We start from the raw sequence: 15,677 nt of genomic DNA on the forward strand, positions 1-15,677 counted from the left end.
CGCTGTCTCTTACTCTCTCCCATTCAAGGCTCCATGTGGGCCACCACCCCTGCCTGGCCCCCCCTTGCACCCCGAAGCCCTAAATCTCTGAGATTCTGAGGTTCTGTAGCCAGATGATTACCCAGGTGTCAAAAATAACGTTCACTTGTTACAAGACAAGGAAAGGCCCCAAAGGTGGAGAGGGCAGGCTCTCGCTGTCCCCTCCCCAGGTCGTTCTGCCACCCACGATTGGTGTGGTGTGTGTATTACAGCAAGAGGTAGAAGCAGCTGCATTTTCTCACTCGCTCCGTCTGCTCCCATCACAATTGCAATGCACCCTTCACTCTTGGGGCTTGCAATAAAAAGACATTTTTTTCTGGGTTTTATTTCCAAAATGACAAGAACATTGGTACAGAACCGGAAGCCAAGGTCAATTGCTTTGTGTCACAACTTGCCCCCGGCAGCGTAGGGGCGGGTGCTTTGCAGTGTTAGCTCTGGGACGATGGGTTTCCAGGGACATTTGCTCGTTGCTTCCGGAGGTCATTTCTCTTGGTGTGATGTAGACGGTGCCTCATTCTCTGAAAGTCTTCCTCTCCCTAAGTCAGAAGCAAACTCGGGTGAGGCTCTTTCTGGGGCTAAATCATGAGAGAATATTTCCCGTCAGGCCACGAATTAGAGGGAGCAGCAACCAGCCCGAATGGGGTGAATGTGTGCATTCCGTGTGCATTGTGTGGGTCTTCTGTGATCACGGACTCGTTAAGACGGTGTGTTTCCCACTGGTTTTATTCTGAAATAAGACGGTCATTTGCAGAGCACGACCACCTACAATGTCTCATTCAACAATTCTGTATGTTTCCCACAATGACGTTTTCTAGATGAGGCTGAGGGGCGCTGGCTCAGGGACCTCAGCTCCCAAGCATGACAGGCCTTGCGCTCGGGCGCCCCCCCCCCCAGGCCTTCTCACATCCCCACACTCTAAGGAGGCAGGACCAGCAGTGACTCCACTGAGTTTTCCCAAAGCAGGGTGTCCTGATTTCCTCCCCGAGCTGACCCTTGTGCTTCTTCATTTTTCCTAACAGTCGACAACAAGGACAAACTGGAAAGATTGTCGGGACTGAAAATTCTTCAAGCCAGAGTCGGATCGGTGAGTAACAGAGGGCTGCCCTCTGAGACCGTCGGTGCGTCCTGGCGTCGGTCTGGTCCCGCGTGGAGGCCGGGCGAGCACAGCCCAGTAGGCCCGCAGAGTGTGCTCAGTCCTACCAAGGTCACGCTGAACTGGGGGGGCAGCTGGTCAGTGTAGGCTCGTCCTCCCGTTGGCCGAAATGCTGATCCGGTGCCGGGGTAAGTTCACAGTTTCTGGTTGCCTTTAAAATCAGAATTGGTGTCTTCCTGGGGAAAATGAGTCATCCATAAGAAAACTGTCAAAACCTTCAGAAAACACGTACTTGCTTCTTTGGTGTTTCATGACTGTTAAATTTGTGGACATGAGCAAGCAAAGGAAATTATCCTTTCGTCTGGTGATTGGGAGGGCAGGGGGCTGCACTTTTATCTTCATTGCTTAGACATGTTGGGGGGCAGGCAGCATACGAGCATGAATGTCTCCATGATGTAATTTAAAGTCTATCGGACAGCAGTCATGCCCAGACATTGCCGTGTTGGTGACAGAAAGAGGGACTCCGTCAGCAGTCCAGGCCGCTGGCATCACCTCCTGGAAACCCAACTTTCCTGACCTTGGGTGATCCGATGACTTGTCCACAGGCAGGGAGCCTGTGCCCTCTCAGGAGTGTTCGCTGTCACTCGTAAGCGTGGGCCGGGCCAGCCTGCGCGGTCGCGCTTGCCGTGTAGATGTCAGGGCCTCACCATGGCAGATGCTCAGCACTGAGGCGGCTCCATGGGGGCGCCTTGCTCCCAGCACAGCTGTGCTCCTCAGAGCCGCGTAGGCATCACCGCCTTCTTTGGGGGCACCTCCGCCTCAGCCGTCCTGAGTCCTGGCTTCTGGAACAGGAGTCTTTCTTTCATGGGTTGTTCCTCAGAGCAGAGGCTCCTGGGCTGACCAATGACAGCAAGTAAGGACAGGCCTGCAGGCAGCCCACTGTGCCTGAAGACACTCGGTCCCTGCGACATGGCGGGCAGCGTGCAGGACAGGGCACCACTGCTATGACAGGAGCTTGTCAGAAAATGCTCCAAGGGGCTGGAAGACACACGTCTTGGTTTTCCTCGCTGCCTGGTGGCTCAGGCTAGTTTTCCCTGCGTACCAGGCTGTAACTTTAGCAGCCAATGAGGCTGAGGACAGTGGGCGTCCCAGGACCGTCTGTACCCGTGGACAGTGCACTGACCAGTGGCAGAAAGGGCCACAGTGTCCAGGCGGATGACAGCCCGTGAGGGAAGGGGCTTGGGCTGCCTGTTTCGGTGCAGCCGGCACGCGCGCCAGGCCCCTCCTCAGCCTCGTCGGGCAGGATCCTGAATGGCGGGTTGTTCCCGTGGCAGGAGTGTTGGTGGCCAGTGATTGGGAGCAAAGGCAGGGGGACGTGGCCAGAGCCAGGCGTGTGGCTCTGGTCTGTGCTTCCTGTCCCTCATGGAGGGTGTTTGGGCCACACCAGGGCTTGGGACGTGTGCCTGTGGAAGTGACACAGGCTGTGCGTGCGAAGGACTGGCAGTGGGTGACAGGGACCCCCAGCGTTGGTTTGGGAGACGCCCAGCATGGCGCCTGCTGCCTCAGGGCACAGAGTGAGGACCTGGCCATGGGTCCAGCCTGCTGACTGGCTCCTAGCCAAGCAGGGCTGTCACATGTCCCCACCGAGCTTGCTTCTTCGCTGTCATCAGGGAATCCTGAGCCTTCACGACAGACTTCTCTCTGTGGCCTGTTGAGGAGCCACTGCTCTTCCCCCCGGGAGAAGCAGGAGGTCGGGAAGTGGTGACCCTACTCTGCGTCCTCCCCGCGTCACCACCATGCCCTCAGGGACAAGCTCAGGCACTTCCGACCTCTGTGACTCCCCGTGTGTCAGACCCTCAGTGCGTGATGTGCCCCTTCAGTCTGCATCCTTCTTCAGCTCTGCGAGGCTGTCGTCTCTCATCTCCAGTGCTGCTCATCCCCGAGCAGCTCCATTCTCACCACCACCCGGTTTCCTCTGCCCTCAGCGGGGTGGCCGCAGTGCCACCCCCCCGGGGTATGGTGACGATGTGCTAGGATCATAGATGTGTCATGCCTGACAGGGCCATGGGTCCCTTCACACGGGCGTGGGCCTTGCTGCTCGCCTGTGTCTGAGGCCCCTCCCCAGGTCCCCGCTTGTCTCAGAGCCATGCTGTGGCACTTCCTCTCCGTGCTCACCTGCAACAGCGCTCAGTGTCGGCTACGTTCTCTGACTCTTGTGGTCTTTCTCACCCTTCTTTGCTCTCTTGTGTTGTCGGGTTACAGCTCCTTTCCATGACAGCTGCCAGCTCCCCCTGTGGAGGTGTTTTCCGGGGTGGCTTGTGCCGGGTGGTGTGTGCTCACCTTGGGCGGGCAGTTACACTGCGGGGAGGGGCGGTCTGTGTCAGAGCTGCATACTCCCCGCTACTTCCACGGGGATCTACCTGTCCCAGGATCCACTTGTGTGTCAGCTAGGGATCTGCCCCACTCCGGTGGTAAGATCGGGGCCCTGGCTGGCGGTGCAGGTCTGGGTGTTGGCCTGTCCCCAGCTCACAGGTGGCTTGATGGTGGTCGGCAGGGAGGTGAGGCAGCTGTCCAAGGTGCTAGGCTTTATGTGTGTTCTCAGGGGCAGCCTTCCCACACCTGCAGCTGCAAGGCCGGGTGGACACAACCCCGACCCTAGGCCCCAGCCTCAGACCTGTGAAGGTGCAGGTGTCTGGGAGCAGCTGTAGCAGCAGCCCCCATTATGTCCCGGTTGGGGGTTCTCCTTTCTTTCTTTTTTAATTAAAGTTTATTGGGGTGACAATTGTTAGTAAAGTTACATATATTTTAGGTGTACAGTTCTGTAATACATCATCTATAAATTACATTGTGTGTTCACCACTGAGAGTCAGTTCTCTTTCCATCACCATATATTTGATCTTGGGGTTTCTCGTTTCATTCTGGAATCTGGAGGTTCCCTTCCTTCCTTTGCTCTTAGCTTTATACGCTTTAAGTGGATGCATTTCATTTGGTATTTCTATGTGTATGTCATGAGAGAGCCCCGGCTCAGCTCAGTGCACTGTGCATTTATTCAGTCAGTTATATTCGCTGAGCACCTACTGTGTGCCAGGCCCTGGCCTAAGGACCGGGACTACAGCAGCAAACAAAACACACAGACTTGTGCACTGAGGAGCTGCTGTTCCACAGAAAGCTGGACGCCCCCTCGGGCAGAGGGGGCTCATCATTTGCTCTTAGCACAGGATGCTGCCACGACCACCCCTGGTTTCTGGGGTTGGGGCAGCCCTCTGGTCACCAGGGGCCTTCACAGCGAGTCCACTTACAGACACATCTCACGGCCGCCGTCCCTCAGTCCTCCGTCCTCACCTCCTATCCATCCTAGTTCTCCACACGCGACACTTGCTGTTGGTGCCCATGTGTTCTGAAGCCTCCTCTGCCTCCATCTGTCCTACTCTGACCACAGCCCATGGCTCTGGGGCCTGTCCACTGAGCCGCTCAGCCTCTTTGCCTCATTTATCCAGCGGGAGTTTCCATTCTATGAGCAGGTGTTTACCTTCCTCTTCCTCCCCGCAAGGCTGTGCTCTCTGGGTAGCGGGGACAGTGTCTGGGGACAGTGTCTTACTGACTTGGCCCTCACCTCCTCACTAGAAATCCACAATCACAGATCTCACAGGGAGACTCAGCGCTGCCAGAGCCCCACCCGAAGGGTTTTAATGCTCCCGTGATGCAAAACGGCTGCTTCAGGTCTGCTCTTTCCTCGTTCCGGCAACCACCCTACCATACGCTCATGTGTGCAGGCTCACACACACAGACACAGGTGACCACCCTATACTTGTGTGCACACACGTGCACACACGTGACCACCTACACTTGTGTGCACACACGACCACCTACACTTGTGTGCACACACACGCACACACACGTGACCACCTACACTTGTATGCACACACACATGCACACACGTGATCACCTACACTTGTGTGCATGCACGCACATGCACACACGTGACCACCTACACTTGTGTGCACGCACACATGCACACACGTGACCACCTACACTTGTGTGCACACACGTGACCACCTACACTTGTGTGCACACATGCACACACGTGACCACCTACACTTGTGCACACACACGCACACTCTGTCCAGTTCCCCCATCACAGTGGACCAAGCAGCCATCCCGCCACGCTCTGGGCCGCCTCCTCTCCCCACTGACTTCCTGCCGTCATGCCCTCCCTCCCACGTCACCAGTCTGCTCCCTCACCAGCTTCTATCCACACGCACCTTTGCCCGCATGTTCCCCACCCGGTTAAACTGGGAAGCTCCCTGACACAGGCAGTCCCTCGCCACACTCTCCTCCTCACATTTCTGTTTCTCTTCAAGACAACACTCTCCAAAGTGTGTCCGTGTCCCCTGTATCCAGCGTCCCCCTACCTGTGCTCCTTCCGGCCGTCAGGACGTTGTCTCCACAGAAACACTTACTGTCGCCATCGTCAGTGACCTCACAGTCTGCAGACTGGTGGGCACTTTACTGGATGGTGATTCCTGTCCTCTTGGCAGCTTTCCAGCCCGACCTCCTTTCGGAAAGCCTGACTGTGCAGGGGAGGCCCCTGCCCGGCTCTGCCAGCTCCTCACTGTGGGGCCCAGCACCCTGCACGCCCCGTGGCATGGCCCCTCCCTGCTCCTCTGTCCCGGGGTCCCGAGGGCTCTCCAGGCCTGCTTTCTGTCTGATCTGTGTGGTGGTGGCCCCAAATTTGTTCCTGCAGCCCTGGCCTGTTCCCTGCGCTCTCAGTGGGCTCAGCAGGACTCTGACTCCCCAACTACAATCTGTTTCTGCCCCCAAGTTTCCCGTGTCATAGTGGAAATGATATCTGACGGACAGCTGTCAATGGAGAAGCGCTGTCCAGGGACTGAATTGACCCACCTTGTGGAAATCGGAACTGCAATTAGGTATTTGTCAAAATGATTGTTTAAACTCTTGAAGGAATAGCCCCGTGCCCACTCTGGGTGTCGACCCTTTTTGTGCGTGGGCAGTGGGCGTGGGTGAGTGGCTTCCTGGGGCAGGGGCTCCGGGCGGAGGCCGAGGGCAGAGCACACCTGGCCCACAGCACCAGCTCCGCGGTGTTTTGTCTGTCTGAGCTGCGTCCTCTCTGGTGCCTCCGTGACCTCAGCGTCCCTCGGGGCAGAAAAGCACTGCCTCCGACCAAGTATTTCACCCACCGACTGATGCCCGGCCATGTCACCCACCTGCCTGGAGCCCTCCAAACTACCTCCCTGTCCTTCGCAGCCATCTGATGTTTCTGGGCCCACTCTGTTGTCCTTTCCATGCGGCAGTTTCCCTCTTCAGAAGACAGTGTTGGTCACCCCTCTGGAGTTGACCGAGGCCACTGTCCAGGGGCCCTTGAGCCAGGAGCCCACACCCAGATCAGCCTTCCCCTGAGGACCCTGCGGCCCCAGCCGCGCTGACAGAGGGAACAGGCGTGGTTACTGGGGCAGGGTCTGGGTCCTGAAAATAGGAGAAAACGGGCAAGTTGAGACGTTTTTCAAAAGCTAACAGTATCTCTTTTTCTAATTTTAACTGCCTTGTGCTTTATTGGCCTGATTTTGAAGCTTTTGATGGTTTTGGAAATGCATTTGCTATGAACATCTCTGCTAATTCCTGCCTCTGGAACGGAAAGCAGAATTTGATTACTAGGAATCTAACAGCGTTTACAGAATTCCTCGCTGGTGCTTGTGACTCACGCACGTGATGACAGATAGCGGAATTAAAACCTTTTAGGCCAAATGGAAAGATCTCAAAACAAAATTGAAAGGAAATGAACAGGTGAGGGTACATGCACACATTCCTAATAGATTGGTGACATTTTGATGTATTTCAAAATCTAATTCCTCATATCTCGAGAGTGTTCGTGGGTTTTCCAAATTAGCAAAGTCATGCTTCTTCCAAAGGAAAATTAAAATGTTACAAAGAAGTATTTAGAAGAAAAATAATCGCAATGACTGTCACCAGGAGGGCAGGTCCATGAGTGTAGCGTCTATAAGTGCATCCGACGAAAAAGAATTACGTTCGAATTTCTTTCTTTTTTTTTATAAATTTTTTTGGGGAACAGTGTGTTTTCCCAGGATCCATCAGCTCCAAGTCAGGTTGTTGTTCACAATCTTAGCTGTACAGGGCGCAGCTCACTGGCCCATGTGGGAATCGAACTGGCGACCTTGGTGTTATGAGCACCGTGCTCTAACCACCGAGCCAACCCGCAGGCTGTGTTCTAATTTCTTAATATTGTGATAAACATGAAGCTGTGAGATTAGCCTGCCCGGCATTTTAGTAGGAAAGAATGGCTGCCTCGTGAGCTCAGAAACGGTGGTCGGGAGGATTTGTGAGGCTTCCATTTCACGACACGGCATCCTGGTTCAGACCAGAGCCATCATCCTGCCACAGACCGGCTGCCATGGGTGGGAAAGAGCTTTCCATCACTGGGAGAATCAGCCAGAAGGGAGATGGCCGTCTGCCCAGATTCTGACAAAGGGAATCTCTCTATCTAGTGTAGGAAGGAGAAAGTTTTTCTGGACCCTCATAGGGTCCCTGGTTGGGTCTGAGAATTAAACTGACCAAGACAGATTAACAGGAGAAAAGCACACAGATTTCTTCTGAGTTTTACATGACGTGGGAGGCTTGGTAAGGAAGTGATGACTGAAGAAACAAACCTGAGTGTTTTTGCTGGTTTTGGGCGGAGTGGGCGGGCGTGGGGAATAGGACAGGGTGTGGGGACGGGGAAACTCAGCCAGGCCTGTGGCCTGAGACACCTCTTGGGAGATGAAGGCACCCCTTCCCTCCGGCATGGGGAGGGCAGCTCTCCCACGAGGGGCCGTCTGACCTGCTCCAAGGAGAGCCGGGAGGTCAGACACCCCTCTGCTTCTGGCGTCTTCTCAGACTCCTCAGCCTGAGACAGTCACTGTGTCAAGGCGTCACACTGCAGGGACGCGTGTCCTGAACCCCACCACTGTTGTGGTGTAATGTTAGCCGTGACTTTCAGGAACTTCTTCAAAGAACCCTGGGGGATTTGAGCATTTTCCTTGCCTGAGGCCGGGAGGCGTGGACCACAGCTCACACGCCATCCACACGCGGGCAGCGCTTGTCCACGCCTCTGTCGCCTGTCGGCCTCTTGGGTGAGACTTTGTTCAGAGAAGGGATTCTGTGGCTAAAACAGTGTTGACCCCCCACCCAAGTGCGTCTAGGATCGAGCTGCTGCCCCTCCAGTTAGTGTGAATCCGTCGTGCAATGTATGTGTTGGGGGCGGGGGGAGGCGGGACATGACAGTTGTTACCATGGAAACTGTGTGGGGGTGATACAGGTATGTAATGGATATTTGAGAAAACAGCCATTTCCTCCCAGTGCCCTTGATCATTCCCGTGTATTGAAAGAGAAGCCATGACCTTGCTGTCATCAGAGCCAAGCCCCGTTGTTTAGGGCTTTGCTAAGAGGACCTGGGGCCTCGATGCAGACGCGGGCCGAGTCAGTGGGCAGGAACACAGGCAGGGCCAGCCGCGCGAGGCCGTGCCCCGGGTCCCTGGGATGCTGGGAGGAGGCGCGCGTCCGCCTGATTCCTGAGACACTGTTCAGTAGGTCTTAGGTGGACCCAGGAGACGACTTGGTGTGGAGGGAGCTTTGCCCAGTGGGAAGAAACCACCACACTGAACTTACTCCAAAGATGAATGGTGGGAGCGAGCCCCGTCTGACGGAGAGGTTGAGGGGAAGGTGTCACTTTGTGTGTCAGAGATGGAACAGGGCCCTCCATCCTCATGCAGAGGAAATATTTACCAGTTGGTGATGAGGCGCTCGGCTTGAAGACATGCTGTCACGGCCATGCCAGGGGGTGATGGGGCAGCGCACAGGCTCTTGGCTGCAACAGGTCTGTGGGGAGGCCAGAATCCCCACTGCAGGTGGGGTGACAGGTCAGCACCCCACGTAGCTTAGGAGGTGTGTGCGCTAGGAATGTCCTGGAGACCAATCTGAGGTCTCAGCCTTGAGAGTGGCCACGGAGGCCTCTTATGGCCAGTAGTTTTGATTTATTCACTAAAGGTCAAATGTGCTAAAACTTATATACTCAAGCTTCTAGAAAGCAGATGACAGTGGCATCTAGACCTTTAAAATGAACCTTCCCAGCTCAGTAGTCACACTCCCAGAAATGTGTCTCAAGAGGACCATTCAGCAGGTCCGAAAATGAAAACACACAGCTTAGTGAGAAACCCAAACTGACCTGAATCTAAGCCTGTAAGAAGGTAGCGAATCACATTACCACAGTCAGTGATGTCACAATTCAGTGATGTCAGTCAAAATTGTGTGAGAACTGTCAACTTGCAGGCAGCTGTGTAAACCATTTGCGCGCAGACAGTGGGGTAGAACCAGCGTGTAGACATGAGGTCAGCCCGAGGGTGCAATCCTCGTACCATTGGCGAGGTCTCTTCTCTAAAAGTTTCTTCAATACCATTTTTTAACTTTTTATTTTGAAATCATTATTGAACCACAGGAAGTTGTAAACAGAGTACAGAGATGTCCAGTGTGCACTTTGCCCAGCCTCTCCCCGCGGTCACATCTCCCTAATTACAGGACCACAGCAAAACCAGGAGATGGATACCATGTTTCCCCAAAAGTAAGACCTAGCCGGACAATCAGCTCTAATGCTTTTGGAGCAAACTTAATATAAGACCGGGTATTATATTATACCCAGTATTGTATTATATTACATTATGTTTTGGACATGGGTGGATGACAGTGGGCAGCAGAGGCGAAGGAGACAGTTCTGGCCTGAGGTCGTGGGCAGATGGAGTCCTGATGTGGTGAAGGTGGAGCTCAGATTAGAGAAAGCAATGGGTTCGAGAACTTAAAGGAAAAGATGGCAGCACTTGAGGATCAGCAAAAGAAAGAAGAAAGAGATGTCAGCCGATAGGGTTTCCTGAGGAGAGAACATAAACTGAGTTTGAGACAGTGGTGCTGTGTTTGCAAACGCCTGGTGCAACCTATAAGTAAACAGCTTTGCGATGTCTCAGCTGGACGTGCCCTGGACCCTACACCCCACCCGTGGCTCCGCTCTAGTCACGGAACCCTGGTGCCCAGAGAAATACGCACACTGCACACCCCAAATGGCTTACGGCTCCAGGGAGCTTTGGGACCTCGGAGTCCTGAACAGGCTTCCTGAGCGATGACCAAACACCTGGCCCAGGGTTGTTCTCTCCCTGTCCTGAGCCCTCCGTGCTGGGGGCTCCCCAGCCCTGGCACTTAGGCGAGGTCACCTTATTGTATCCTAATCGGCATTTCTTGACAGTGAAAACTGAATTTCTTTCTCATAAATGCGAAAAGTGCATCTAAGAAAAGCCTGTTGACTTGTAAATATTCCTAATTTGTGTTTGAAAACGGAAATGTGTGTTCAATTGCCTACAATATTTGCAGCAGCCTGTCCAGGCGGGGTCTCTGCTCAGCCCACCTGTGGCCCCCGGAGGTGGTGATGAGGGGTCGGAGGTCCGCTGAGCTGCCCACTCCTGCCTCAGTCCCTGGGTGGTGGGCTTCCCGACCTGCTGGACGGGCCCCCCCACAATCAACCCTCCCCGCTGCTCTTCGCACTGTTCTGTGGTTCCTCGAAGGTGAAGAAAATCACCCAAAAATATGTTCAATATAATTTACTGCACTTGACATATCAGCAAGTAAGCATTTGTTAGGAAACATCTTTTTCTTCTAAAACTCCATGCGTCAAAGTGCGTCACGTGGGCCCACGAATGTCCATTCAGTATTTTTCTCTGACTTAAAGGCAGGAGGGGTGCCCTGTGCTGTGGCAGTTGCTATAGTGACAAATTCAATTTTTATTCACTACCAGAGTAAGTAGTCACATTAAATGAAATAAGTAATGTCTGCCTGTGGCAGTGCCACCTCATGCATCCCATCCGTGCCCCACCCTCCCTCACCCCTTTCTCACATTTTCACCGGCATTGTAGAAATATGCATAGCATATCCTTCGCTTGCAGGCTGGGACTTGATGGTGTCCCCATATGAAATGGAGGGACCATGTGAATCAAGTCTGAGCTTGTCCCGTGGCGTCCCCTATAGAACCGGACTGGCACTGCATCCGAAGTAACATACTCCCAGGAGCCCTCAGAATGCGACATTCCAGAAACCCTTTTTCAGTTCTTCAACCCATAAGACTCAGAATGAAAGAGAGTGCAGAAAATTACGGGGCATAGGCGGACCCAGACCTCCCACAGCTTCTAGAAACAGCCATGATGGTGGTCAGCACTCTGTGTGGTCACCCCAGCCAGCCAGGGCCTGTCCTAACACCGTGTGTGCACTGCGCCCTTTGTCCCTTTGAGGTGGTCACGTTTCACAGACGAGGAAGCTGAGGGCCAGAGAGGGGAGCCGAGCGGGGTCAGGTTTCACCCCCAGGCAACCCAACTCCAGAGCCTGCGTGGCAGTCCCGAAACTGTACCACAGTGGCCTTGAGCCCAGAAGGGCCTGGAGCTCTGCCTCTCCCTGGAAGGAACCACAAGCAGGAAATGCACCTGCTTGTGAGACTGGCTGCAGAGTGTCTTTTGGTCCCTGCAGACAGGTCAGTGCCATCTGGAGACCCCACGGCCTCAGGGAAGGAGGGCTGGCTGTGTATCTTTGCTGGGGCTGTCGACCAAAGCGCCACAGTCGCTCAAACAGCAGGAATGTCTCGCGTCCCCACTGTGGGGCCTGAAGCCTGAGACCCAGGTGTCGGCAGGTTCCTCCAGGTCGTCGTCCCCCTGCTCGCTGCGTGTGTTGGGTCCATCTTCCCGTGGACAAGGACACCGGCCCACCCACACGGCTTGTCTCTAACTCTCCAGATCAGGTCACATCCGAGGTCTGGGGTAGGATTCCAACGCATGTTTTAGGGACGCAGGTCAGCCCATAACAAGCTGGCAATACTACCCCTGCCGGTTGCTTCCGGAACTCCGATCTCGGAACCCCCCCTTTCCCGCACTAAGGGTCCTAACGGGAGGGGAGGGGCCATTCTGAAACTATAAGAATCCCCTGGTCCTCAGGCTGAGAAGGTGCCAGCCACCCAGCCCCACCCAAGGTGGGGAGCTCATCCCGTCCCCCTGCTGCCTGTCTCTTCCATCCATTCATATGACTGCGATCCAGCTGTGTGCTGTCACATCTGCCTCCCTTTACCCGTTGTGTGTGCTCAGGGGTAAAACCCGCGTGTGTCTTCATCATGCCGCTGCCCCTCCATTCAGCCCAGGGCTGACACGTGGCAGGAGCTCACTGAGCCCTGGGTAACCAGACTGAACTGTGAGCCCAGGGGAGTGGGGTGCGGGGGGTGGGGCGCCCTCAGCCACGCCCCTCAGCCTTGCCACACCCCCTCATCTGTGCCACGCCCTCGGCCACGCCCCCTCAGCCGCACCACGCCCTTCAGCCCTCTGCCGTCTATCAGGCCTTCTTCCTCCCGCGTTCCACAGACTGCCTTTCCCAGGGCTTTGAAACCTCCGTGAAAAATACATTACTCCTGGTGCTGGGCCCACTTCCTCTATTGTCACTGAAATACCAGGGTGCCCCCCCTTATGTGACGTGGGTCCCAAAGACAGCTGTGGCCTCTTTCCTTTCTTAAGTGTTCACATCCTGGCTGAATCTCCATGACCATGGATTTGAATGCCTGCCTCCCTTCTGCTTAATCCATGAGTTTCAAGAAAAAGCCTCCTTAACCCATCTGAAATAATCAGTAATAAGTATAACGTAGATCCAAATGCTTAGTTTAAAGTAACCTCATGCCAGAAGACCTGCTATCAGTGCGGTGGTTGGCGGGTGAGCAGATGTGGCTGGCCTGGCGTTATCCTGTGGCTGTGGGAATGGGTGTGATGCCTCAGAGCGTCTCACGGAGCCACGGTCACGTGCATGACCCCGCCCCGCACTGGCCTGATCACAGACGGGCGGTGTAGCCTGGGGATGGGGGCAGATGCCAGGCTGGGGCCCCACATTCAGGACCCCCCACCTGCCTGGACAGTGAACGTGGATGAGCCCACACCTGGGGTCCACACCAACGTCTGGACTTCGCTTCCCACTCACGTAACAGGCTTTGTAATCATGGGAGTCCTCGGATCGGCCGGCACTGGGGACGCCCCTGTGGGGGGACGGCACCCAGCCACGCGGAGGGAGGGCACTGGACACTGGGGTCCCCCCGCTCTTGATTGTCGTGCAAGCACAAAGCTTCACCTTTTGTGTCTGAGAAACACTGAGTGGGCTTCCGCGTGTCAAACCGTTTTACCGAAGTACAGCTCCACACTTGATGAGAGCAGACAGCCAAAAGAACATTTTTAAGAAGTAAGTTTCTTCCCTTGACAAGCACTAGGAATTAATCACTAAAAGTACCCAGTTCTGTGCTCTGTATACAGTAGGGGCACAGCCCTGTAATCACAGAAAAGGACTAACACCGGGTGTCTGACACATAGTAGAGGTTGTTCCTGTGCCGACTACTTTAGTTTCCTAGAACTGCCTCAACAGGGACCCCAGACCAGGCGGCTTAAACACATGTTTCCTGTTCTCTCACGGTCCTGGGGGCTGGGAGTCCCAGATCCAGGTGTCCCAGGGCTGGTTCCCCCTGAGGCCTCTGTCCTGGGCATGTAGATGCCGTCTCCTCCCCATGTCCTCGCGGGTCATCCCTCTGTGTGTGTGTCTGTGTCCTCATATAAGGACGCCAGTTATAGGATTGGGGCCCATTCTCAGAACTCCATTTTAAATTAATCACAGCCTTTCTCCAAATACAGTGGCCCTCCACGTCCTGGGGCAAGGACTCCAACATGTGGATTTGGGGGGACACAGCTCAGCCCTCAACACTGACCCCAGTCAGATCTGCCCTGTTAGTGTCTCATGAAACTTAGGGTTCCTTTCATATATTGGTTCCAGAAGCTGGTGTCTGGACCAGCCAGCCTGTAAGAAATACATACATGCTATGCTCCTGTGCCCCGTCGAACAATAAATGGAAAAGCGAAAAATTCTACCAAGCCAATCGGAGATAAATAAAAGTTGGCCTGTATTTTTAGAAGCATAATGGGATAGTTTTGTCCAAGAACCTCATTAAATCCATTGTTTGATCTGGGGCACCCAGCCATAGCAGTAAAGATTACACTCAGTGCATCACCACTAATGGTGTTCAGGTTGAAAGACCCGGCCATCCAAGGAGCAGGGGAGGGTGGGCTGTTTGCTGCTGGCCAAGCCCCCCTTGGCTGTTGTACAGGGGACGTGTGTCTGGTCCTCCCTCCTCCAACGGGATGTGACAACCAGGGTGCCATGCAGACACTCCCCTCTAGCGTGCAGATCCCAGAAAAATAATTATTGACATTGAAACAGTATGAATTGGGTTGAAATCTTACTTCTTTTGGCAAAGGGTTGCCAGTTTTTGGTGGCTGTCGTACTGGTGCAAGTCTCTTCATTTGGTGTGTCATAGGTGGACTGAGGAATTTATTTCGGAAATGTCAGTGATGGTCTGAGATCCTGCCTTCCGCAGCAATGTAAGGGGCCTCCTCGTTAAACTGCTAATTTACAGGTCTCTCTAAGTGAATGCACACAAATTCCGGTCCTCAAAGCTCTGCTAACATGCAACGTTCAATTTTTAATTTCCTGTCCATCTTAGATTATGGGGATGAAAAACAATATTTAATCCCTCGTTAACACATGAATAAGTGGAAGCTGGCGTTTTCAACCAGACAATAATGGGATTATCTCAAGAACTGTCAGTTTATGTGAAAACATTATGTTGCCCAAATTTTCATAAAAATTAGCAGTGGATAATATTCAAGATCAGAGTGATGGAAAGAGGAGAGTCTGCATTCATGGTCATAAATATTCATATTTGTCTGCTCAGGAGATGAGAATCTGATCATGGGGCTATTGATGGGCTGGCTTTTTTTTTAACCAAAGCGCTTCGTCTAAATTGGGTTTGATATGGAAATGAGTCTCACTGGGTCCTCCAGGCCAGGAGCACTCCAGGATCACGGGTGGGGTGTCCACCAGCCAGCGGCGCTCTGGCCTGTGCTGCTCCAGACAGCAGCCACCACACATGTGGGCGTCAACGTCCCACGTAGCTCAGTGTCCTAACCGGTTAATATGCTGGAGTGTTTTGGGCCCTCCTTCCGTTTTTTAAGGAAAAAAACATAATTTCATGCCAGTTAACTCCTAGCTACTGCAGGGTTAAAATTGTCTGTTTTTGCTTTTGTTGACAATTACCATAAATCAGAAGACACTCTACATGAAGCTTAATGAAATATGTATGATTTTAAAAAGAAAAGATGGGAACAGCAGGATGTAGATCTGTGTGTGTGTGTGTGAGTGTGTGCATGTGTCTGCGTGTGTATGTGAGTGTGTGCATGTGTCTGCGTGTGTGTGCATGTGTGTGTTTATGTGTGCATGTATGTGCATGTGTCTGCGTGTGTATGTATATGTGTGTGTGCATGTGTGTGTGTATGTGTGCATGTGTCTGCATGTGTATATGTGTATGTGAGTGTGTTCGTGTGTGAGTGTGTGTGAGTGTGTATGTGTGTGTGTCCGTCCGTCTATCCCCGCC

The 15,677-nt window shown here is 53.7% G+C and overlaps 1 protein-coding gene across 2 annotated transcripts in view; it reads left to right on the plus strand.

Moving 5' to 3' along the window:
* PTPRN2 (protein tyrosine phosphatase receptor type N2) overlaps window positions 1–15,677 on the plus strand; it is a 427,823-nt gene that overhangs the window by 272,380 nt on the left and 139,766 nt on the right. For both annotated transcript variants that reach the window (XM_033098764.1, XM_033098765.1), the window contains exon 12: window positions 1,059–1,123. In XM_033098764.1, the coding sequence (XP_032954655.1) occupies window positions 1,059–1,123 (65 nt within the window). The remainder of the gene's footprint in view (window positions 1–1,058; window positions 1,124–15,677) is intronic.

Source organism: Rhinolophus ferrumequinum, chromosome 26, assembly GCF_004115265.2.
Source record: "Rhinolophus ferrumequinum isolate MPI-CBG mRhiFer1 chromosome 26, mRhiFer1_v1.p, whole genome shotgun sequence".
NCBI classification, from domain to species: Eukaryota; Metazoa; Chordata; class Mammalia; order Chiroptera; family Rhinolophidae; genus Rhinolophus; species Rhinolophus ferrumequinum.